Below are 24,529 nucleotides of genomic sequence, written 5' to 3' on the forward strand. Positions count from 1 at the left end.
TACAATAAAATATACAGTTAAATTGGCTGTGGCTATAGATACTTTTGTACCGGTTTCCTCCAGCATCTTCACAAGGTCCTTTTCTGTTGTTCTGGGATTGATTTGCACTTTTCGCACCAAAGTACTTTCATCTCCAGGAGACAGAACATGTCTCCTTCCTGAGTGGTACGCCGGCTGCGTGGTGTTTATACTTGCGTACTATTGTTTGTACAGATGAACGTGGCACCTTCAGGCGTTTGGACATTTCTCCCGAAGATGAACCAATTTGTTTTCTGAGGTCTTGGTTGATTTCTTCTGATTTTCCCATGATGTCAAGCAAAGAGGCACTGAGTTTGAAGGCAGGCCTTGAAATACATCCACAGGTACGCCTCAAATGATGTCAATTAGCCTATCAGAAGCTTCTAAAGTCATGACATCATTTTCTGGAATTTTCCAAGCTGTTCAAAGGCACAGTCAATTTAGTGTATGTAAATTTCTGCCCCACTGGAATTGTGATACAGTGAATTGTAAGTGAAATAATCTGTGTGTAAACAAATGTTGGAAAAATTACTTGTCGTGCACAAAGTAGATTTCCTAAACGACTTACCAAAACTATAGTTCGTTAACAATAAATTTGTGGAGTGGTTGAAAAGCGAGTTTTAATGACTCCAATCTAAGTGTATGTAAACTTCCGACTTCAATTGTATACAAATTCATATCTCTTCACGAACTCTTGAACAATCCAAACATGACAATTTAATTCACACACCTCTCCTGGCGTCAGTGACCCCCGGACTTCCATGGGAACGCCAGCAAGTATTATCACCTTCTCATCCTTCCACTAGTGGTCATTTATGGAAAACAATTGAAAAATCATGCCAAATAGTGTCCCCCTGCAAGAACGGTTTTGGGGTTTCAAGGACTGCCGAAACATTGAAAAAGAACACTGTCCGAAGATGCTTTTCTTTTTCAGGCCCCAGAGCTTGTAGGATGGGCGTTGGCAGTTTTTAAATTATTTGGCCTGATATAAAGCCAGGGCAGTGGGTGGCGACATGCGCTTGTGACATTTGTTTGCAGACCGCCATAGTATCAAAGAAGAAGACCTCGTATGTAGTCTAACAAACGTTAGAAGAAGATGGCGAGTGTTTATTTTTCTTTACCATATATTTGTCTTTATATAACAACATATTGTTAAATAGGGATACATAATTGAATATGTTTTTGGATATAAATTGATAGCTACGTTACTTTTTTACTTACATCAGCCTAGCTAACGTTAGCCAGACAGTTTTGTTTAACCAACGTTAGCTAGCAAATTGTTTTTGTTGCTTTCAGTTTGTATGTAACGTTAGCTTGCACTTAAATGGCATCCCTCGAGGAGGTCTTATTTAATTTTTCCAACCAGGCGAAGTACTATGGCACCACTGATCTCGACAAGAGGCGCAACAATTGTAGAGGGCAGAAATGCACTATTCAGGGTAGAGGTCGACCGATTAATCGGAATGGCTGATTAATTAGGGCCGATTTCAAGTTTTCATAACAATCGGAAATCGGTATTTTTGGGCGCAGATTTAGCCAACTTTTATTTATTTATTTTCTTTCTCTTCACCTTTCTGCATGGGTAACGCTTCGATGTGGTGGCTGTTGTCGTGTTGCTGGTTCGAGCTCAGGGAGGAGCGAGGAGAGGGACGGAAGCTATATACTGTTACACTGGCAATACTAAAGTGCCTATAAGAACATCCAATAGTCAAAGGTTAATGAAATACAAATGGTTTCGAGGGAAATAGTCCTATAATAACTACAACCTAAAACTTCTTACCTGGGAATATTGAAGACTCATGTTAAAAGGAACCACCAGCTTTCATAGGTTCTCATGTTCTGAGCAAGGAACTGAAACGTTAGCTTTCTTACATGGCACATATTGCACTTTTACGTTCTTCTCCAACACTTTGTTTTTGCATTATTTAAACCAAATTGAACATGTTTCATTATCTACTTGAGGCTAAATTGATTTTATTGATGTATTATATTAAGTTAAAATAAGTGTTAATTCAGTATTGTTGTAATTGTCATTATTACAAATACATGTTTTATTTATTTTTAAATCGTCCGATTAATCGGTATTGGCTTTTTTTGGTCCTCCATTAATCTGTATCGGTATCTGCGTTGAAAAATCCTAATCGGTCGACCTCTAATTCAGGGTAACATTAAGCAGTTCGCTTCTATTACATAACTGGAAGGATTTAGCTATGAACAGCCATTTTCCATCTAGGTAGTTGATCATCCAGAAGTTGCTAGTTATACATTTAGTTATATGACTGTCATATTGAGTTGTCTAGTTATAAGTTAACTCTGATCAATCAAATGGATAGGTCTAAGCAATTATGGTCATTCCAACTGCCCTTAACTTGGTGTCTTTGCTAGACAGACACACAGACAAAGAGAGAGTAGGGAGAAATAAAGGGTGAGAATGAAAGAGAGGTGGGAAAAGAGTGAAAGACGGAGAGAAAGTCGGTTGTGCAAAATGACTTAGACTTGAGTACTACAACAACTCTTGTCTTCAAACTTGTTAGGCAATCACATGTACCTACGGGGGAAGGATGGCCAGCCACACAGGTGGGTGATTTTCACTGAGGAGAAGGAACCCATGCTGACCGAGATGCATGTTGGCCATTTCTGAGTGAAGCGCATGATTGCCAAAATCAACATACACTTTTTGCAAAGGATTGTCAAGGATGTGGACAGCTGGGCATGTGTAATAACAGTTTGTTCATCGATCACATTCTATTATATCTCAAATGTGTTATGATTTCAATGAATGTCATATCAGAGAGAACAGAATGTTTCAATTTGTCACCTTCTGCTTAAGTGAGTACCAGTCTAGCCTGATGGCGACCGATTATTTTACCAAGTGGGTGGAGGCAATACCCATTAAGGTCTGTAAAGGAAGATAATATACTTAACTCTACATTCCCTTCTGTAACCCATTTAAAAAGGCTGCTTGGAACCCAAAATGTATTTTCTTTTGTATGATACCCATCAAGGACCAGAGAGCCGCCGGAGGAGAATCAAGGGGACCAAGTGCTTCGACGATCCGGGCAAATTACTTGGCTTGGAAGAAGGACGAAAGGAAGGCGAGACCTGGGAAAGCTTGGTGCTCTTTCGCTCCTAGCTGGGCTCACCATCCGTTAAGGTGAATATAACATTTCAGATGATAACTATTTCCAATTGCCTACTCGTGGTGGGTGGCATAACCATGCTGTCAGCAGTACCAACACTGGCCCAGTGGTTTCTCCAAATAGTAAATCTCAAGGCTAACCACTGGGTCACGCTAAGTAACCACCACTTCCAGGTACGTACCGTTTAGGTGGTCATGACACCACCCTGGAGTTTCTCACAACTCATCTCTCTATCTTTCCAGGGACCATCCCTTACCAACCCCACTGACATCAAAAATGAGACAGGTATCCTTTCTTTTCTGTCTGCCATTAACATTATTGCACGTCTAATCAAACATATAGTCAACCACAAGGGGGTACTAATGAGCTATATTTAAAAAAAAAAAAAAAACATAATAGAGGACTAATATTTTTTCAAGTGTAGATAAGGCAATGCCTGTTTTAAAATGAAAACATGCCAGCCAGACAAGCAAATGTATTTACATATGAATAGGGTGGAAATTAGCTGACTTTGTGATCTGTAAGGTAAGTAACAATGTGGTAATTGGTAAGATGTATGAAGTGGGGAAAAGTCAGGATCCTAGTCAGGCTTTTGTTTGTCAAATCCTGATTAAATATATTTCATGTTTTTTAAATGTTTTATTTAACCTTTCTTTAAATGTCTATCAAATCTGTAAGCAATTGTGGCCTTAAATCAATGACAAACAGCTGAAATGTTCAGGATCTGTGATCAAAACAGGCTGGGGTGTTTTTGGTTCCGTTTAGTCTAAGGATATGCAGTAAGAATGCAACTGCACTGAATTGAATAGCCTGATTCAATGGGATTCTCCTGAATAATACATGTTTTTATCTGTTATGCTGTTTTGTCTATGTTGATTTTCAAGAGCTTCTGTATCATGTTTTCTATTTGTATGACAAACATGATAGCTGTTTTGACATTGTTTTATTAGGTCATCGAGCTTGTTGCTAGTGATGTAGTCCTCAATGGTACGTTTGATATTTTCCCCTCTTGTGAACAGCACCATGGTGTGGTCCCAAAAAACATGTTCTTCTCCAATTTTGTGCACAAATTTGTTTGCATCCTTGTTAGTAAGCATTGCTCCGTTGCCAGGGTAATCCATCCACCTGACAGATGTGGCATAACAAGAAGCTGATTAAACAGCATGATCATTACACAGGTGCACCTTGTGCTGGAGACAATAATAGACCACTCTGAAATGTGCAGTTTTGTATCATAACACAATGCCACAGAAGTTATGAGGGAGTGTGCAATTGGCATGCTGACTGTAGGAATGTCCACCAGAGCTGTTGCCAGATAATTAAATGTTAATTTCTCTACTATAAGCCGCCTCCAGCGTTGTTTTAGAGAATTTGGCAGTGCATCCAACCGCAGACCATGTGTAACCACACCAGACCAGGACCTCCACATCCGGCTTCTTCACCTGTGTGATTATCTGAGACGAGCCACCCAGACAGCTGATGAAACTGAGGAGTATTTCTGCCTGTAATGAAGACCTTTTGTGGGGAAAAGGGTGGGCCTGGGAGGTGGGTGGGCCTATTCCCTCCCAGACCCACCCATGACTGCGCCCCTGAACAATCATGTAAAATCCATTGATTATGGCATCATTTTTTTACATTTAAATTGACTGATTTCCTTATATGAACTGTGACTCAGTAAAATTGTTGCGTGTTGTGTTTATATTTTTGTTCAGTACAGAAGGATGACGTGAGGTCCAGGGATAAATAAGCTTTGCACACAATGTACAGTTTCCTCTTTTATATGATTGTCACTATTTAAATGTCTAAAGGAGCCTGGTGTGCAAAGCAATGTGATGTGCCAACTACGATCTATCCTCACATATGTCTTTTAAAATGATGCCCACCGTGTAAGCTTAGTTCGTCCTAGGATGATGTTTCCAACTGAATTCTTTCCATAACCTCCAATCAGAACAAGTTTTGTGTCTTTTATGATGACATCTGACAGAGAAATAGCATCATTAATGGACAGAATACAAAGATCCCTTAGTTATATGAATAAAGCTGCAACAAAATCAGTAGATACTCACCCTCATCTGTGGTTAAGATGCCTTCAAGCAAAGGAATTGTGTCCCTCAATGGAGGCTGCTGAGGGGAGGACGGCTCATAATAATGTCTGGAATGGAGTGAATGGAATGGGATCAAACTCATGGAAATAGATTCAGTATAAAGCTCTCCAACAGAATCAGTAGATACTCAGAAGATACTCACCCGCCTCCCCAGTTGCAGCGATGGGACAAGCCTGTAACTACAAATTGGATATCACGAAATTAGGGAGAAAAAGGTGTAAAAATAAATTTAATTATGAAGATACCATCACCTGTGGTTAAGATGCCTTCAAGCAATGGAATTATTTCACTCAATGGAGGCTGCTGAGGGGAGGACGGCTCATAATAAAGTCTGGAATGGAGTGAATGGAATGGCATTAAGATACCATTCCACTGACTCTGCTCTAGCCATTACCACGAGCCCGTTCTCCCCAGTTAAGGTGCCACCAACCTCTTGTGGTTTCACTATCTACAATGGAAAGGATGCACAGAAGTTTTGTAAGATAAAGTGTAAAGATGAAATTCCTATGGAATAAACTACAATACCTGCTACATATTTTAGTTGTGTTAAGTTTTATCAAATACTTTTCTGGTATTTATTGCAGTAAACACAGTGTATGGTTGGTTTAACTGATACAGTACATGTCTGCTTTCTATAATAACAAAATGGATTGGCTGTATTTGATCTCATAAATGTTTTTGTAATAATCGGCATCATTGCAATAGAAGTCAGATCTAGTTTAAGTAGAAGCATGTGGCCTGATAATGTGGCCAGTGACACTTTGCATCTTGAAAGTCCAATATTGTGAAAACTTGACTGCTGACATGCAAAACATTTTGGACTGTAACAACACTGGACTTGATGTAAAAAAAAAAAAGACCATTTCGTTTTTGAGTGGATTTAACCCTTTAAGGTGAATGCTCTACCTGTATCCCATGCTGATTAAGAGTTTCTGATAATTTACTCAAATATAAATAGCTCCAGGATTTATTTCGGAATGCAGATAATTATCTCTTTACAATTAACAATGACACATACTGGCCCTCTGTACACTCAAGTTTTACAACTGATGTACCACATATTTGACACAAATGTTATGATAAAGTAGAACAGATATTTTGGAGTAGTTGGTCTGCACAGAAATGTCTGCATGTATTTTTTTTCTCTATAGCTCATTTTCCTACTGGGTTCGGGTGACCATTGTTTGGGAATTGTGTAAATCACAGAAATAGAATAACATTATTTATGTTGGATGTGCATAGATTTGAGAGAAATCCATATTTCTTGCTGAATGTTGGACTTATATGGCAGAAGTCTTCCTTATGAGCCTTTCTCCTGGGATCTTATTGCGCTTATTTATATCATTCGTAACTATATTTTCTTTCACAAAATTGCGTCAAACTATTTCTAAGTAAATATAATCCACAAAACAACACAGACTCCACTTTGAAGTCTTTCTATCATCTCAATGTGTTCACAAAGAAACAGAACAACACACTCACCTTGTCACACGGAAGCCATCTTCTCCAAATCACAGACGAGGAGCTCATTATGTTTTCAGCATTGTGATGAAGTATCCCACTCTCTAATCTCTAATCTACATTTGTGTCTTGTCGCAGCAACTTCAGGTTATGATTTTCTGACTTAAAAAAAGGAACAGAAGGACACGCACACAGTTATAGGCACACACGTACAAAGTACACACACACACACACACTTCTCCCCAATCACATGACTTCATATCAACCCCTACACTTTGTGGCTTCTATCATCATGAACACTAAAGGTGCCTGTAAAGGATTTTCACTCTCACTTCGCCTCTGATCATAAACCTATGCGCTATGATAAATTACTTTGTTGTTTTAATTTGTAGACAATTGTTTTATAAGTAGAAGTAGTGTACTATTCCTTTTCTTTAATTTGATATCATTGTTTTCTTGAACAGTGTGCACTCTGCATGTACAGTGCATTCGGAAAGTATTCAGACCCCTTGACCTTTTCCACATTTTGTTACATTACAGCCTTATTCTAAAATGGATTAAATAATTGTTTCCCTCATCAATCTACACACCATACCACATAATGACAAAACAGAAATACCTTATTTACATAAGTATTCAGACCCTTTGCTATGAGACTCGACATTGAGCTCAGGTGCATCCTGTTTCCATGAGATGTTTCTACAACTTGATTGGAGTCCACCTGTGGTAAATTCAATTGATTGGACATGATGTGTAAAGGCACACACCTATCTATATAAGGTCCAACAGTTGACAGTGCATGTCAGAGCAAAACCAAAGCCATGAGGTCGAAGGAATTGTCCGTAGAGTTCAGAGACAGGATTATGTCGAGGCACAGATCTGGGGAAAGGTACCCAAATATTTCTGCAGCATTGAAGGTCCCCAAGAACACTGTGGCCTCCGTCATTCTTAAATGGAAGAAGTTTGGAACCACCAAGACTCTTCCTAGAGCTGGCCGCCCGGCCAAACTGAGCAATCGGGGGAGAAGGGCCTTGGTCAGGGAGGTGACCAAGACCTGATGGTCACTCTGACAGAGCTCCAGAGTTCCTCTGTGGAGATGGGAAAACTCTCCAGAAGGACAACCATCTCTGCTGTACTCCACCAATCAGGCCTTTATGGTAGTGGCCAGACGGAAGCCACTCCTCAGTAAAAGGCACATGACAGCCCGCTTGGAGTTTGCCAAAAGGCACCAAAAGGACTCTCAGACCATGAGAAACAAGATTCTCTGAATGCCTGAATGACGAGCGTCACGTCTGGAGGAAACCTGGCACCATCCCTACGGTGAAGCATGGTGGTGGCAGCATCATGCTGTGGGGATGTTTTTCAGCGGCAGGGACTGGGAGACTAGTCAGGGTTGAGGGAAAGCTGAACAGAGCAAAGTACTGAGAGATCTTTGATGAAAACCTGCTCCTGGGTGCTCAGGACCTCAGACTGGGGCAAAGGTTCACCTTCCAACAGGACAGCAACCCTAAGCACACGGCCAAGACAACGCAGGAGTGGCTTTGGGACAAGTCTTTTTTTGTTGTTATTCTGTCTCTCACTGTTCAAATAAACCTACCATTAAAATTATAGACTGATCATTTCTTTGTCAGTGGGCAAACATACAAAATCAGCAGGGGATCAAATACTTTTTTTCCCTCACTGTACACTTAGGTTGGAATCATTAAAACTCGCTTTTCAACCACTAGACAAATTTCTTGTTAACAAACTATAGTTTTGGCAAGTCAGTAGGACATCTACTTTGCATGGCACAAGTAATTTTTCCAACAATTGTTTACAGACAGATTATTTAACTTAGAATTCACTGTATCATAATTCCAGTGGGTTAGAAGTTTACATACACTAAGTTGACTGTGCCTTTAAACAGCTTGGAAAATTCCAGAAAATTATGTCATGGCTTTAGAAGCTTCTGATAGGCCATTTGACATCATTTGAGTCAATTGGAGGTGTACCTGTGGATGTATTTCAAGGCCTACCTTGAAACTCAGTTCCTCTTTGCTTGACATCATGGGAAAATCCAAAGAAGTCAGCCAAGACCTCAGAAAAATTTTGTAGACCTCCACAAGTCTGGTCCATCCTTGGGAGCAATTTCCAAATGCCTGAAGATACCACGTTCATCTGTACAAACAATAGCACGCAAGTATAAACACTATGGAACCATGAACTGTTTGGCCATAATGACCATTGTTATGTTTGGAGGAAAAAGGGGGAGGCTTGCAAGCCGAAGAACACCATCCCAACCGTGAAGCACGGGGGTGGAAGCATCATGCTGTGGGGGTGCTTTGCTGCAGAAGGGACTGGTGTACTTCACAAAATAGATGTCATCGTGAGGTATGAAAATGATGTGGATATATTGAAGCAACATCTCAAGACATCAGTCAGGAAGTTAAAGCTTGGTCTCAAATTTGTCTTCCAAATGGACAATGACCCCAAGCATACTTCCATAGTTGTGGGAAAATGGCTTAAGGACAACAAAGTCAAGGTATTGGAGTGGCCATCACAAAGCCCTGACCTTAATCCCATAGAACATTTCTGGGCAGAACTGAAAAAGAGTGTGGGAGCAAGGAGGCTTACAAACCTGATACAGTTACACCAGGTCTGTCAGGAGAAATGGGCCAAAATTCACCCAACTTATTATGGGAAGCTTGTGGAAGGCTACCCGAAACGTTTGACCCAAGTAAAACAATTTAAAGGCAATGCTACCAAATACTAATTGAATGTATGTAAACTTCTGACCCACTGGGAATGTGATGAAAGAAGTAAAAGCTGTAATAAATAATTCTTTCTACTATTATTCTGACATTTCACATTCTTAAAGTAAAGTGGGGATCCTAACTGACTTAAGACAGGGAATTTTTACTAGGATTAAATGTCAGGAATTGTGAAAAACTGAGTTTAAATGTATTAGGCTAATGTGTTTGTAAACTTCCGACTTCAACTGTTTGATTCAGAGACAGTTGTATGAGGCTGTGCTGCTTGTGTTAGTAAGTAACTACACTTTCAATTTGAGCCTCTGAGTTTCATCATGCTCTATGTCCTACATATAAAATAAATACTCTTGTATTTCTGGCTCATTTTTAAATTATGGTTTTATAGATTTAAGTCTGGCAAAATAGAGATTGTAGTATGATATCAGGTATTATCATGGTGGCCTTTGCTGGACACGCATTTGAACTGTTGAACAGAGTTGGTCTCAGCGTGTAAAAGAGGATACTGTTCTTAAATAGTTTTGTTAAAATAATTGCTTGAAACATTTCATGTTTACACAGGCAGCTCATTTCTGATCTTTTGACACTTATTTGGTATATCTGATACATATCTGATCTTTTCCCAATGTGTAAACATAAAGAAAACACATGGAATCTGGTCTTTTGAGTTCTGATTCATACCATAGACGTGTTTGTACATGTAGTATATATTTTTGGCACATGACCTGCCACCACCAAGACTACCACACCAAATTTGGATAGGAACAGTGAAAGAAAATGAGCGTTGCATCTGCGTGCTATTTCAGAGAATACCTCAGTGTGAATGCGCTGATCTGATATGGGTGTCAGAACAGTACAGGGGGAAAAAATTGTACATGAAGTAAAAACCTTAGGATGGCTGTGTAAACACAGCCTATGAAAGAAACCCCTAGACTTGTGCGGAGGTGAACGAAGCACAGACGTGCTCAAGTCACTTACTCACTCATCCCTGTCGCGCATAGGGCAAGGTCCACAACTTCAACCTTCGAACTGGGTGCTCGAAGAACTCTAATTTTGACAGCATGCATGTAGGCCGATAGGATACGCTCAATATTTGACTTCAAAAGATCTTATCTGGACATTTCAAAACCAAAGTATATTGCCATAAAAACACAATAATTGATAACATATTCATGTTCATCTTTTTTATTTGGATTACTTAAGTATTTCTCTTGCATAGAGGTCAAAACAGAAAAGAAAAGGAAACAGGGATATTTAACTTTTCATCAGTTTCAATAAATGTTGCATCTTGTGGTTAGAAAATGTTGCGTCTCTTGTGAAGATAGATTGAACCATGTATTAGGCCTAACATTCAAGCCCAATCTCTAATCTGATGGTAGCTGGGCTGTATTAGCGATGATGTAGTTGTGTTTTCCTTGTATAGGAATGTAAACAAATACATTGAACTACACCAAATGTTGCATAGTTAAAAAAAAACGTTGCCTCTTTTGTGAAATGACATGATCCACCCAAGAAGAAGAAGAAGCAAATATCTTAATTGTTGCTTGCTGGGCTGTAACTGAGCTGTAAATAGGCTGTCTAGCTGTGCTGTAGATGTCTTGTATAGCTGTGCCATCTCCCTTGTGCTGCTCAGGGCTTGACGGTCAGCTGGGCCTGACCGTACACCTGCCTGAGTGCAGCACAGTCCAGACTGGCCATCAGCTTGGTGGGTCCCTCCCTTCGCGGGGTAAAACTCTCTGTCCACGTCATGGACGAGCCAGCCAGGATCAGACTGGAATACACACATATACACACATGAGTATGCACACACACACACACACACACAAAACACACACACACATGCAGGTATCACTCTGCTCACCTGTAATGTTTATACTTGGGTGGCATGACTCCTGGCCCCTCCACGCGAATGTACACATCCTCCAGGTTGAACTTGAATGGGTTGGTGAACTCCACAGTCACAAACATCTCCTCACTTACCTTAGCCAGACCAGACACCTACAGAGAGGGGATGAGAGTTGGTCCTGATCCTGTCTGTGAAGACCCAGCAAGGATCGATAAACTGAGCATATTTGGAAAATACTTTGCCAGGGATATACCAGGGATGTCAAACTCATTTAGCACAATTCAGTCTTTATTCGGTCTTCAACACGGTTCGGAGGGCTGCACTGAAACTTGGTTATATTTCCTCGCAGTTAAAACTAGCCCAAAATAGTCCTCTATGAATTTTTCAGTGCTCCCTGACTGTCTAGCTTTCATTTAGCTGATTATTAGCAACGCTGAACACAGTCAAGATACTATATAAACGCAGGTCCATTATAATTTCCCCACAACCCCCACCCCAAAACAAAACAGAACAAATGTGCCGGATTGGGGGGGGGGGGGGGGGGGGGGTTTGACACCCCTGCTCTATAGAGTACAAATTGATTTGTTTCAGGCTGTGTGCATATTACCACTCCTAAAAACATGACCTCTGACCTGGACAGAGAGTTTGGGGTTGTGAAGAGTGACGACCCTCATGGCGGTGACAATCTGACCCGTCTCCTTGACCTTCCCAGTGGCAATGAAGTGGAGGTTGGCCTGCTCCACCAGCTTTCTCATGTAGTCCTGGGAACGCACCTGGATCACTTTCTTCTCAGCTGTGGACACACAGAGATGACTTTCTTAGGATATGCTTTGTCTCCTTGAGTTTTACTTTCATTTGCATGTATTTTGTTGGGTCTTGCTTTAGAAATATTGGAGAGCAACTGGCTTGCCACTAGTAACTAGAATATTGATCTTACAAGAACCCACCAACCAACACACACCACCCCTCCTCCCCCACCTGCCCACCTTTCATGGGATCCAATGTCACTTTAGGGGTCTTGAAGAGGAACTCAGAGCTGGTGACTCCTGTGTAATACACCACGTTGCCACTGACATACATCTCCCCGGTGCGAGACTGGCCACTCTTGTTGTTGAACTCCAGCTTCAGCTCGAAGTCATCCCCCACCCTCACCTCGATCAGGGGCATGTTCAGCTCCACGTCAGCCTCTGGAAGGGTGATCTTCTCACGCTGACAACCGTACTCCTCTGCCTTCTCCAGAACCGTGCGCTCCTCGGGGCTACCTGTGGATGTGGGAGACCACAGACGACAGGGAAAAATTATATGGTTTGTTTCAGAAGTAGTCCCCATTTAGAATCTGGGTTTTTCGAGTGGTCGTACCTTGTTCACACAGAGACAAAACCCTTCTTTTAACATTTAAATCAAATCAAATGTTATTTGTCACATGAGCCGAATACAACAGATGTAGTAGACCTCACAGTGAAATGCTTACTTTACAAGCCCTTAATCAACAATGCAGTTTTAATGCAGTTTAAATTCACATGTAAATTTGAGTTATAGATCCGTCATTCTACTGAAAGCAAGTCCAAGAAATGTTAGATTTGTTCTGTGCACTATTTATCTGCTACCCGTGCTGAAGTTTCATATTTGTGTCGTTTACTTTCAGTTCTGTACACCAGCTTCAAACAGCTGAAAATGCCACTGTTTAGATGGTACAATGACTCTCTGCAAGATACTTGCTTGTTTTGTCATGTACACTGAAATTAGGCAAACTATTAGAATTTTAGCGCAGCAGGAAATGTTGGAGTGATTTCTGCATAGGTCATTTTTAATCTGTGTCTGGGAAAGTGTCCCTTTAGGCTTTTTGCTCTCTGACGCTCCCTCCTCCCTGCTCTCTTACCTTCCGGGAACTTGTACTGGTCAGTGATGTCACGCCGGGTGTCCTGGCCGGGAGCTTTGGTCACCACCATCCTACCAACATGGCTGCTGTTGACTTTGACCGGCTCCAGGGTCCCGTCTCGGGGGTTCCGCGAGTAGAACACCACATCACTGTTCACCTATAGGGAAAAAAATGGGACACATTCATCATGTAAAATTCCAGTAACTATCTATTGATATGTTTAGTCATATATAAGTCATATATACTAGTAATACCAAAACACATGTGCTGCTACCGTATGTTCATGACTACAATTGAGCTCACTGATTCAAACTGATGCAAACAAAAATGGACTGTCTTGGAAAGTGACCAATAAGGGGTTGTAACATTTTGTATACTGTCCTGTGCAGTTGGTGTTTTGCGCCACTAGGATGGCTCATTGTTGTCGTATTTACCTCAGCAAACACGAAAGGTGCGTCGAACGGGAAGCAGATCTGGCCATGTTTGATGGCCTGGACAGACGCAGGGCCACACCTGTACATCCCTGGATACAATGAAAGACACATTAGGACTTCGTAATATCCCAAATAATGGTATAATATGGTAACTACACAGCATGTACATTTCATAACATGGTTATGTAAAAAATTAGAACATGGTCAGTTAAATTGTGTGTTTGTGTGTGTGTTTCTGTGTGTGTGTGTGTTTGTTTCGGCATATGTGTGTGTGTTTCTGTGTTTGTGTGTGTGTTGCTGCGTATGTGTGCGCGTGTGTGAGCGCTTGTGCATGTTTCTACAGTATATGTGTGTGTGTGTGTGCGTGCGTGCGTACATGCTTGTGTGCATGAACACCTCACCATCACTGGTCTCTTGGGGCGTAGCATCCACAGCCTGCCAGCCCCCAAACCCTTGAGGAAGGTCTGGCCTGCTCATGTAGCACTCGTTCCAGCAATGGTAGTTCCTACGGCCAAACACATCCAGTCCATTATTTGACATTACCATAAAGCATTCTAAATGCAGTCTCTCCACTCATGAATTGTATTTTTAAATGCTCAAATCAAATCAAATCAGAAAGTGATTTGTCTGTCACTGGAACAATTGTACCAGATAGAGTCCTTGGTGCGTTGCTTGTCAATTCTGCCGTTCTCATCCAGGATGATGTCAGTTTTCAGGTTGCCGTCATTGTCGTGGGAAGAGAAGAAGTTGGTGACAACCCTGGCGGGGATCCCCAGACAGCGCAAGACTGCCGAGGGGGAAGGAATGAAACTGTATCATCAGCAACAACAAAAAATGTTCAGACTTTTTTGGGGGAATTCTGCACATCAAATAGTAGGAAATTAATTTGAGTGATTAATTATGAAATCCTCCCAAATATTTCACTCATTAGCATTGTAAAAATCCCAAAACTTTGCCTCAATGATTTTTGGGAGATCCTAGTTAAACATTTCTGGAATCATTAAAGATTTCAGAAAAAAATAGAATTTTCTGAAAGTTTGGGGAATATTGTAGCCTTATGCAGGTCTCACAGGTGTTAAAGACGGCAGCGTAGACCCAGCACTGGGCATAGCAGACGGGCATCTTGCTGCTGGAGTAGTTGAGGAGGATCTCAGTACTTCCAGTCCAGGAGGTGGGTGCCACTCCGTAGGTGTAGTCACCACTCCAGCTCCCCACCAGCACCCCGTCGTCGTCACGAGAGTTCAGCTGGGAGAGAGAGGCAAACATACGGGTTGTCTGCATCAAAAATGGCACCCTATTTCCTTTACAGTGCACTTCTTTTGAAAAGAGCCTTATGGGCCCTGGTCAAATGTAGTGCATTATATAGGGAATACCCGGGACAAAAGTAGTGCATTATATAGGAAATACCTTGGTTAAAAGTAATGCATTATATAAGGAATACCCTGGTCAAAAGTAATGCATTATATAGGGAATACCCGGGACAAAAGTAATGCATTATATAGGGAATACCCGGGACAAAAGTAGTGCATTATATAGGAAATACCTTGGTTAAAGTAACACATTATATATGGAATACCTTGGTCAAAGGTAATGCATTATATGTGAAATAGAGTGCCATTTTGGATGCAAATAGCCTGTTACAAGCTTATGAGTTGTAAGTACAAATCTCTCTTCTGTACAAATGAAGAAGAGGGCACGACAAAACCTATTCACCCTTAGGAGACTGAAAAGATTTGGCATGGGTCCTCAGATCCTCAAAAGGTTCTACAGCTGCACCATCGAGAGCATCCTGACTGCTTGCATCACTGCCTGGTTTGGCAACTGCTCCGCCTCCGACCGCAAGGCACTACAGAGGGTAGTGTGAACAGCCCTGTATATCACTGGGGCCAAGCTTCCTGCCATCCAGGACCTCTATACCAGGCGGTGTCAGAGAAAGGCCCTAAAAATTGTCAAAGACTCCAGCCACCTTAGTCATAGACTGTTCTCTCTGTTACCGCACGGCAAGCGGTACCAGAGCACCAGACTACTTGCAATGACCCCCCCCCCCCCTCTCTTGCTCTTTTACACCGCTGCTACTCTCTGTTGTTATCATCTATGCATAGTCACTTTAATAACTCTACCTACATGTACATATTACCTCGACTAACCGGTGCCCCCGCACATTGACTCTATACCAGTACCCCCCATGTATAGTCTTGCTATTGATATTTTACTGCTGATCTTTAATTACTCGTGACTTTTTCTTATTGTTATCCATATATTTTTTAACTGCATTGTTGGTTAGGGGCTCGGAAGTAAGCATTTCAATGTAAGGTCTGCACTTGTTGTATCCGACGCATGTGACTAATACAATGTGATTTGATTTGAAACTTGTCTTCTGGCAAGGAGTCTTTCCTCAAGCCCCCCCCCCCCCCCGTAAATCTACTGTATGAAACGGTTGCACTGTAAGAATGTTGCGATCTTAATGGGTTCTCTGTATGGACCGGTGGTAACCCCGTAACCCTCACCATGGCTGAGGCCTTCCGGGCTACTTTGATAGGGTCACCCCTGTTGGTAATGGGCATGGCAGCTTTATCCATGATGAACAGACACGCATCCAGCACCCCGTAGTCAAACTGCAACAAGCAAAGTTCAGTTAAGTGTGCACTGAACTTCTTTGACGATCACATAGAGAATCAGACGGTGTCTTAAAGCCAAAACAAAAAGGTGACAGACAGGTAATGTGTATGGACTAAGAAACAACCGTCCTGCTATTTGACGTATGATGACTTACATGCACAGTAGTTATAAATGAATTCTACATGGTACAGATAACGTATCACCACACCAAAAACCAATCATTGCGTAGCTAGTAGTGGTGCACTGGGTTTCTCTGTACCTGGCCAAAGTTCCAGGGCCGCTCAGACACGTCGTCAAACGCCCCGTGGTAGATGACCCCCACCTCGTTGAGAACACACTCCTCCCTCTCATTGCCGTCATCCAGGAACACAGAATCAGCTGGTGGAAGGAAGCCAGAACAATAGAATGGAATCTATTATCGGAATGTAGATGAATAGACGAATGAGATTAATAGAGCTAAATCAATCAATCAATCAGCACAAACAACTGTTGTGGGAACAGGCTAGTGTGATTGCTGTCATCAGTGAGTGTCACAGACCTGCCGCCCAGGGGTTGAACAGGATATAGACGTCTCGATTCTCGTCCTGCCTTGTCCTGCGGATTCCGTATGGCGTCACCACCGCCACGTACGTGCGCCACTTTCCCACAATGCAGTCTGGCGCTGGGGTGATCCCCACCGTGACCACGTTGTCTGCGCTGTCCACCACCCGGCCGGCCCACGGGCTCTGGCGGTCACTGGCCACAGACACAGGGATGTAGGTGCCCTTACTAAACTGGGGACTGCCCCCTGGTGGATAGGAGGAATAGGGGAATGACATGTCAGGGCAGGGGTATACCTAGCTCTGGTCTTTGGCTCCGGGGTGCAGTTTCTTCTAGGTACAGATCTAGGATCAACTTCCCATCCCCCAAACCTAACCTTTACCATTAGTGGAGAAAATGTAAAACAGACCAAAGATCAGGGTCTAGGGTCAACTTCACCCTACACCAAGCCTTACTAACACCCTGGACTAGAGCTATGGTAGACCTATGGTAGACCTAACCACTGATACAGGAAAGAAAGATAAATACCTGCACATATTCTTCCTTAGTTTTATTATGTTTCAAGTGGCGGTTATAATTAAGTGCGGGGGACATTCAATGAAAAAATATACAATGAATGTTCCCGCACTTAATGTAACCGCCACTTGAAACATAACATAATAAAACTCATTTTTTTTCATTACTTTACTTTTGGTACCCTGCATACGTACAGTAAACTACTTCTTAACCAGTAACCACTGATACAGAGTTAGACCTTTTTTTGTTTCATTTTTATCTCACCGATGACGAACTCCACAGCGAACTGGTCGTCGGAGGGCTTGTAGGGACGGTCGAAGGTCACCTTCAGCTGGAACTCCTGTCCCCTGCGAACGATGAGGTTGTCAGTGGCATACAGGTGGGTGGTGTGCTGCCGCTTATTGACCTCGTCTGGCTTCCGCAGCATGTTCACGTCCCAGATGTCCAAGAACTCTGATAGGAGAGTAGGAAGAGAACGAGGAAGAGAGAGATGAGGAGAGAGGAATATAAAAGGGAAGAAAGAGAGATGCAGACTTGTCATTGTAACTTGGGCCCTGATATTTTTCCATGTGACCTTGAGCAGTTATTCCAATACACCTCTGTTTCAGCAAAAAAAGCTTAGGGATGGGCCTGGAGAAATGTAACGTCTCTCAAATTCATAGACAGAGCTATGGATGCAGAGGTAGGTCCTAAAAATGGTCAAAGGCTCCAGCCACCCAAGTCATAGACTGTTATCTCTGCTACCGCACGGCAAGCCGTACCGGGGCGCCAAGTCTGGGACCAAAAGGCTTCTAAACAGCTTCTACCCCCAAGCCAATAGACTCCTGAACATCTAGTCAAATGGCCAACCAGACTGTTTGCATTGACCCTCCCCCTCCCCTCCCTCACCCCCTCTCACCCCCTCTCATGCCCTCTTTACACCACTGCTACTCTCTGTTGTAATCTATGCATAGTCACATTAATAACTACATGTACATACTACCTCACATAACCGGTGCCCCCGCACATTGACTCTGTATCAGTACCCCCCTGTATATAGTCCCTGTATATTGTCATTTCACTGCTGCTCTTTAATGACTTGTTACTTTTATCTCTAATTCTTATCTGTATTTTCTTGAAACTGCATTGTTGGTTAGGTGCACATAGGTAAGCATTTCACAGCATTTCACTACACCTGTTGTATTCGGTGCATGTGACTGATACATTTCGATTTGAAGGACTGAACATCCATGATATCTAAATTATTGTTTTAACCAGATTTTGAGGCATTTACATTGTTTACATTTATGTTGTTTACAAACATGGTTTGTTTTGGGTTCTGATGAGGTACGACAGTTGAACTAATCATGAGGCATTTATAAGTTGTCTTCTTCAAGAATCAGTGTGTATATATCATTCATTTATAAGTCCAAAAATGGACGTAGCAACTAACGATTCTATCTTCAACATAACGTAACGTATGGAATCCTGCAAGTTCAAATGTATGAAGAGTGGTAGAGACATTCTGAAGGCCGATTACGTTACGTGTTCAACTTTGGGAACCTTCTCATCTTAGGGTAGACAGACAGCTTTGTCTGTAGACTGTGGTGACGTATAGTAAAAATTATGAACTGTAGTCGAAGATCAACAACGTGGTTGTTGTTGGTTGTTCTTTTTGGGAAACTCGCTACAAGATATTATTTAGATGGCAATGACTGTCACACCCTGATCTGTTTCACCTGTTTTGTACTTGTATCCACCCCCCGTCCAGGTGTCGCTCATCTGCCCCATTATCCCCTGTGTATTTATACCTGTGTTCTCTGTTTGTCTGTTTCCAGTTTGTCTTGTCTCGTCATGCCTACCAGCATTTTTCCCGTATTCCTGTTTTCGCTCTAGTCCCTGTTTTCTAGTTTTCCCAGTTTTGACCATTCTGCCTGCCCTGACCCTGAGCCTGCCTGCCGTTCTGTGCCTTTCGGACTCTGCTCTGGATTACTGACCTCTGCCTGCCCTTGACCTGTCGTTTGCCTGCCCCCTGATTTTGTAATAAACTTTTTTTTACTTTGAACTTTACTTTGAATTACCTATCACGAGGGGACAAGCTGAAGTCGCTTCCAGTCTGTTAGAGGTTCTATATTCCAGTCAGTCCATTCTTATTCAGAACCCTGCCTTGTGTTTCTAGGCCTGCCTTGTGTTCTAGCGAGATAATGCTGAGGAAAGGAGAACAGTGACGAGGCTGGTAGACTCAGGATGTGTCTGAAGGCGGGTGTTAAGATAACTCTGAACGGAATGCCATTCATTTGTCAGCCAGCATCATAAATCTACAGGAAACGTGTCGTTGTAGGGTCTCTTATCGTTTGTGACCAAGGCACATACTGACTCACAAACCAACACTCTGACATACAAACACACTTCTGTCTCTCTCTGTCACACACCACACACACACACTCAAACACACACACACACGTGCACGCACCCACACACACACAGGCTCCTTCTCCTCCTCACCCTGGAGTGGAGGAGGTCCTCGGGGCATCAGGCCGAAGGGCTCGAACTCAGGCACCTCCTCCCCATCTGCATTGGAGGTGGCGATGGGGGCGGCACTGCGTCCGCGGTGTGACACCTGGGGTTGTGGCTTGGCGGCGGGCTCTGAGTCAGACATGGTACCAGCGCTGAAACGTCACCTTACGGGCCTGGGACACAGACAAATAGATTAACAGAGAGAGACAGAGACAGAGAGTCAAACAGACAAGCAGACAATTCCTAGGTATGGTATCATATCACATGACGACTCCATTCATATTCAGCTAGCCCTTGGGGAGGACACTCCCAGTTGTGCTGCAGATGCTAAGAGATTAACTGTTCCCACAAACCACCTGTTTCACATTGAGGTAGGGCAGCAATAGCGAACTTGAGTACTGACCTGGATGAGGTGCACGTAAACTTTAACACAAACCACATGTCAAAACAATTATATATATTACATTCAACATTTTCGTCATTTAGCTGACGCTCGTATCCAGAGCGACTTTACAATTAGTGCATTCATCTCACAATCGTATCAAATACGTTTTCCCTCAACAAAGTATTTATCAGTGAAGTCCGTGCTAGCAGGACTTTGGGAACCACTTCTATGTGTGTATTAGTGTGCATTATTGTAGTGACTAGGTCAGTAAACATAGGTTTGAAATGCTCAGTGGTTTCACAGAGTAGAGCCTGTGCTTATTATTTATTTCATTGTTTATTTCCGTGCTGTATAAAGAGGAGCCTACTGAGGGTGTGATTCCAGAAAAGCAGTTGGCAAGGTCAGACATTTTGGGGTGTTTGGTTGTTTGTTTTGGCATGTTGTGTTATTCTCCGTCCCTTGTGGTCAGTGTGTCACCCGACTGTGCCGTTAATCTTAAAATTAGAGAGGGAAAACAGGTCGTAAATGACAAGGGAAACTTAAGTGTCAGTGTGTGGGGGACACAACCATGTCATCAGATTCCTTTGCTTAGAATCAATGTGTATTTATTTGTTGTTGTAATATTTATAATTTTCACAACGAGTAGTGTACCAGTCAAATTATGCCAGTATCTGTGGTAAAACTAACAAATTACCTTGCACATTTACAATTAGTTAGGTAATAATATACATTAACAAACTATAAGTAAGTCCAAACTTAGCGGTCCATAAAATGACAAGCTATTAGACCCCATCATATAGTACAAGCAGTGGTGCAACATTACTAATAGTGGGTTAAATGTAAATAAAAATCTCGAGACATACCGTAAGTCAATAAAGCAGCACTGAAAAAGGAATTACCTCAACCAACCATCCCCTGGGGGTCTCTTCTTTTAAAGCCTATTTTATTTGAGGTTAGGAGAGAGGGGGGGGGGGGGTTTAATGGAAATTATTATGTAAGTATGTTAATGCTGTTTTAGTCATTAAATACACAATGGTTGTTTTAATGAAAATGTAAGTATGGCACAATATACGTCATGCAGCTTTGTGGCACAAACAACTATTTAAGAATTGAGTTATGTAATGGGCGTGTGCTGTGCTGTGCTGGTCGAGGAGACAGGTTTGGGGTGTGGGATGGTCTCCTGCCAGTGTTGGAAAGGTGAGTCATGGACCTGCACAGTGAAAGCACTGTTTCACCATGGCACACACACACACACACACACCAGGCACACACACACGCTCACATCGTGCCGTCACCCCCTTCAGCTGAACATTAGCTGGGCAATACTGATTGTGGAGAAACAACATCACCACAGGTTTTTATCGATGTTTTCTGGGACAGTGCTGTGCCTTTTTGTGGTGGAAATGCTGCAAGTTATTACTATTTTTAGCTATTAGTCAATGGATGATGCCATATAATACTGTTTGTATAGGGTAACATGTTCATAGGGCAAAATAAATGATTGGGCAAAGTGCAAAAAATACCGCAAACCTTATTATAATATACAGAAATCCTCCCTGTATGATGCAATTTGCATCATATGATGCAAAACACAGCATCGTACGATGCAAAATGCATCACACAGGGACGATTTCTGTATTTTGAAAGTTATATATCTTGAAATCTCGATTGCTGACGAGCTAAATGTTTTGGGGCTATGTCAACAATGTACTAATGAAACAAATACCAGAAGATAATTTTTGGGTGGAGTTTTCCTTTAATTCGATTTTTTTTCTTGAACAATGTGTGTTACAAAGAGGTGACTATTTAAATAGCGCTTCGTAAACGGAGGAATGTGTCAATTGTGTTCTCTTTATGACGCACATTGTTGAAGAGTATGTTCTAATTTCGTCATGCTACCAGATTATAATTCGGTTTTTAATATTTTTTTGCACTTTGCACAGTGCTCCTGCGCTACGGAAATGACCCCCATATACACCGTTTTATGTAGTGTGTACTTAGACACTGAAGCATTGTGCAAAGAACAAATGTGACTCCTGAAAGGTAAAAATGATCCATAGTTTAACAGCATTTTACAACAACATGTGGATGTAAAGGAAAAGAAAAAAACAAAGAAGCAAATATCCCTGATTCTGAACCAGATTACATGATGTGGAATAAAGAACCATTCAAACCAGCACTCAGTTCTCACTCTGGTACTGTAACATTAGCTTCCATTTAGGACTCTCATTAGCCCACAGCCCCCCCCTCCACCCCACCCCATAATAAACTCTGCTTTAACCAGCATTTGGACGTTTCCTAGAGGGAAAAATGGTGTACTATTATACAGCAAAACGACAAGGAGTACTGCAACTACATTTAGAGTACTGCAAATGATGCATTCTATGAGGCATCGCATTACTTTTCATCAAAGCTTTGTCAAATACATGCAGTATCAAAAAAAAATTGATTGGAGACAGTAAACATTGCTTGACCAGTGACCACTGAAGAGTAAACTCACCTCTGTAGAAGTTGAAGAAGCTGCAGTTGTCTGATAGAGTCGATCCTCAGGGGCTGAGTGTCTGTCTCTCTCACACACAAAGACAGGCTGCTGCTGGGGTCCCTCTGAATCCATTTATATACAGGAAAGGGAAGGGCCCTCTCCATGGCAGAGATAGGCTGTGTGTGTTTGTGTGTGTGTGTGTGTGTGTGTGTTTGTGTGTGCGTGTGTGTGTGCGTGTGTGTGTGTGTGTGTGTGTGTGTGTGTGTGTGTGTGTGTGTGTGTGTGTGTGTGTGTGTGTGTGTGTGTGTGTGTGTGTGTGTGTGTGTGTGTGTGTGTGTATTTGCAAGCGAGTCAGCCCCAGGGTGAGTGGTTGCTGGGATGGGCTTGTGAGTGTGTGTGTGTGTCAAATCAAATCAAATTGTATTGGCCACATACACATGGTTAGCAGATGTTATTGTGAGTGTAGCGAAATGCTTGTGCAAAGTTTCCTAAAGACTAGAAGCGAGGTGTGTGTGTGTGTGTGTGTGTGTGTGTGTGTGTGTGTGTGTGTGTGTGTGTGTGTGTGTGTGTGTGTGTGTGTGTGTGTGTGTGTGTGTGTGTGTGTGTGTGTGTGCGTGTGTGTGTGTGTGCGTGTGTGTGTGTGTGAGAACCAGTCCCAGCATTAGTTGTAGGAGGGGTTGAGGTTGGAAAGGACAGGATTAGGCCCTCGGGTGGCGGTTTGGCCAACTTGAGAAAAGGGTGGGGAATTGTCATCTCTGTTTGCCAGACAGTGAAAGACAGGCCAGCACTGGGGACCAGCCATGCTCAGTCACAATCTGTGTGAATGTCTCTCTAAAGATTTGTTTTGATACTACTAGAGATCAAATTGAACAACGTAAACCTAACACACTTTTACACTGTAGCCTCCGAATACACAATTGCTACATTATCTTGTCAGTGGTAATGGGTCACAGTGTTCTTCAGGAAATAAACAACAGACAGTCTTTAAGATAAATACAGTTTTGTCACACATTCGCACTAGTTGATTTTGTTTATGAGTGACAAATCAAAGATTTCAATTTTGGCTGCTCAAAACTACAGTATGAACTACTATTACTAAACATGTTATGCTTATTGTGTTGTGCAGTATGTGTGTTATAAACTAGCATGATGACATTGGTACGTAAACATACAATACAATATAGGAGGTGTATATGTTATGTGTCAAATCTATGTATATTATAATAAATAAATAAATAAAACAACTCTCCAAAACCAAAAACAACAGTCTGGTTGTCTTAGCCCCACTAGTGACGCCAGTGGCAAATATGAATCATAGCAGTGAGCTAAGCTAACGATGGTGTGCTGCTGTGCTGTCTGGAACTGAGCTAGGAGAACAAACGGTACCCTATCGTGACAGCCAGGACCACAACAGAACCAAGGTGCGAAGAAAAGTCTGTGTAACCCAATGTAAATGGTTATAGTGTGGACACTATACATAATTACTTTTGAATGTGTATGTATACTTACCTGCAGTATAGTAGTATTACTATTCATATATGCATTGCCGTTGTCATTGGCATTGACCGAGTTACCACAGACATGTTAGCAGCTGCAACCTATGAAAGCCAGGACCACAACTGGACCAATGTGTAAAAAAAAAGAAGTCTGTGAAGCCCAACAGATGTGCAAGAAAGCAGACCAAGCAGGGGCGTCATGCCCATTGGAACAGAGACATTTCAATAGGCGGAGAATGGGGATCCTGCATGTGCATGCCCCTTCAATTTAATCAATATTTAAGAAAATGGTCTGTCAGATAGTTTCTCAATTTCAGCATTGCGCATCCACCTCAAGTTGATGATGTTGTCAAGAAAAAACATGG

The 24,529-nt window shown here is 42.1% G+C and overlaps 1 protein-coding gene and 1 long non-coding RNA gene across 2 annotated transcripts; one reads left to right on the top strand and one right to left on the bottom strand.

Annotated features, from left to right (window-relative positions):
• Positions 1–1,091: 1,091 nt before the first annotated feature.
• LOC139378888 (uncharacterized) lies at positions 1,092–5,794 on the top strand. The gene is made up of 4 exons (XR_011628342.1): positions 1,092–1,117; positions 2,553–3,172; positions 3,401–3,443; positions 3,867–5,794. It is a non-coding gene; the product is annotated as an uncharacterized lncRNA (long non-coding RNA).
• A 4,846-nt stretch (positions 5,795–10,640) lies between these two features.
• Positions 10,641–22,808, bottom strand: LOC139378889 (coagulation factor XIII A chain-like). Its single transcript, XM_071121476.1, has 15 exons — positions 22,687–22,808; positions 19,790–19,974; positions 17,570–17,758; positions 16,788–17,036; positions 16,509–16,627; positions 16,138–16,245; positions 14,701–14,875; positions 14,279–14,417; positions 14,032–14,135; positions 13,631–13,719; positions 13,197–13,353; positions 12,304–12,579; positions 11,950–12,110; positions 11,333–11,469; positions 10,641–11,242 (listed from the first exon to the last, which is right to left on the bottom strand). The coding sequence occupies exons 2-15, from the start codon at positions 19,941–19,943 to the stop codon at positions 11,101–11,103; spliced, it is 2,199 nt and encodes a 732-aa protein (XP_070977577.1). The 5' UTR covers positions 19,944–19,974; positions 22,687–22,808; the 3' UTR covers positions 10,641–11,100.
• Positions 22,809–24,529: the final 1,721 nt, after the last annotated feature.

Source organism: Oncorhynchus clarkii, chromosome 21 (assembly GCF_045791955.1).
Source record: "Oncorhynchus clarkii lewisi isolate Uvic-CL-2024 chromosome 21, UVic_Ocla_1.0, whole genome shotgun sequence".
Taxonomy (NCBI): Eukaryota; Metazoa; Chordata; class Actinopteri; order Salmoniformes; family Salmonidae; genus Oncorhynchus; species Oncorhynchus clarkii.

What these genes read in the sequence shown, in the direction of transcription:
- LOC139378889 (XM_071121476.1), bottom strand. Translation starts at nt 19,943, where the DNA reads ATGTCTGACTCAGAGCCCGCCGCCAAGCCACAACCCCAGGTGTCACAC. An exon ending in GGCCCTGGAACTTTGGCCAG is followed by an intron (nt 16,246 to 16,508) that starts GTACAGAGAAAC and finishes TGCTTGTTGCAG; the next exon opens with TTTGACTACGGGGTGCTGGA. An exon ending in GCCCCAAGAGACCAGTGATG is followed by an intron (nt 13,720 to 14,031) that starts GTGAGGTGTTCA and finishes CATTGTATCCAG; the next exon opens with GGATGTACAGGTGTGGCCCT.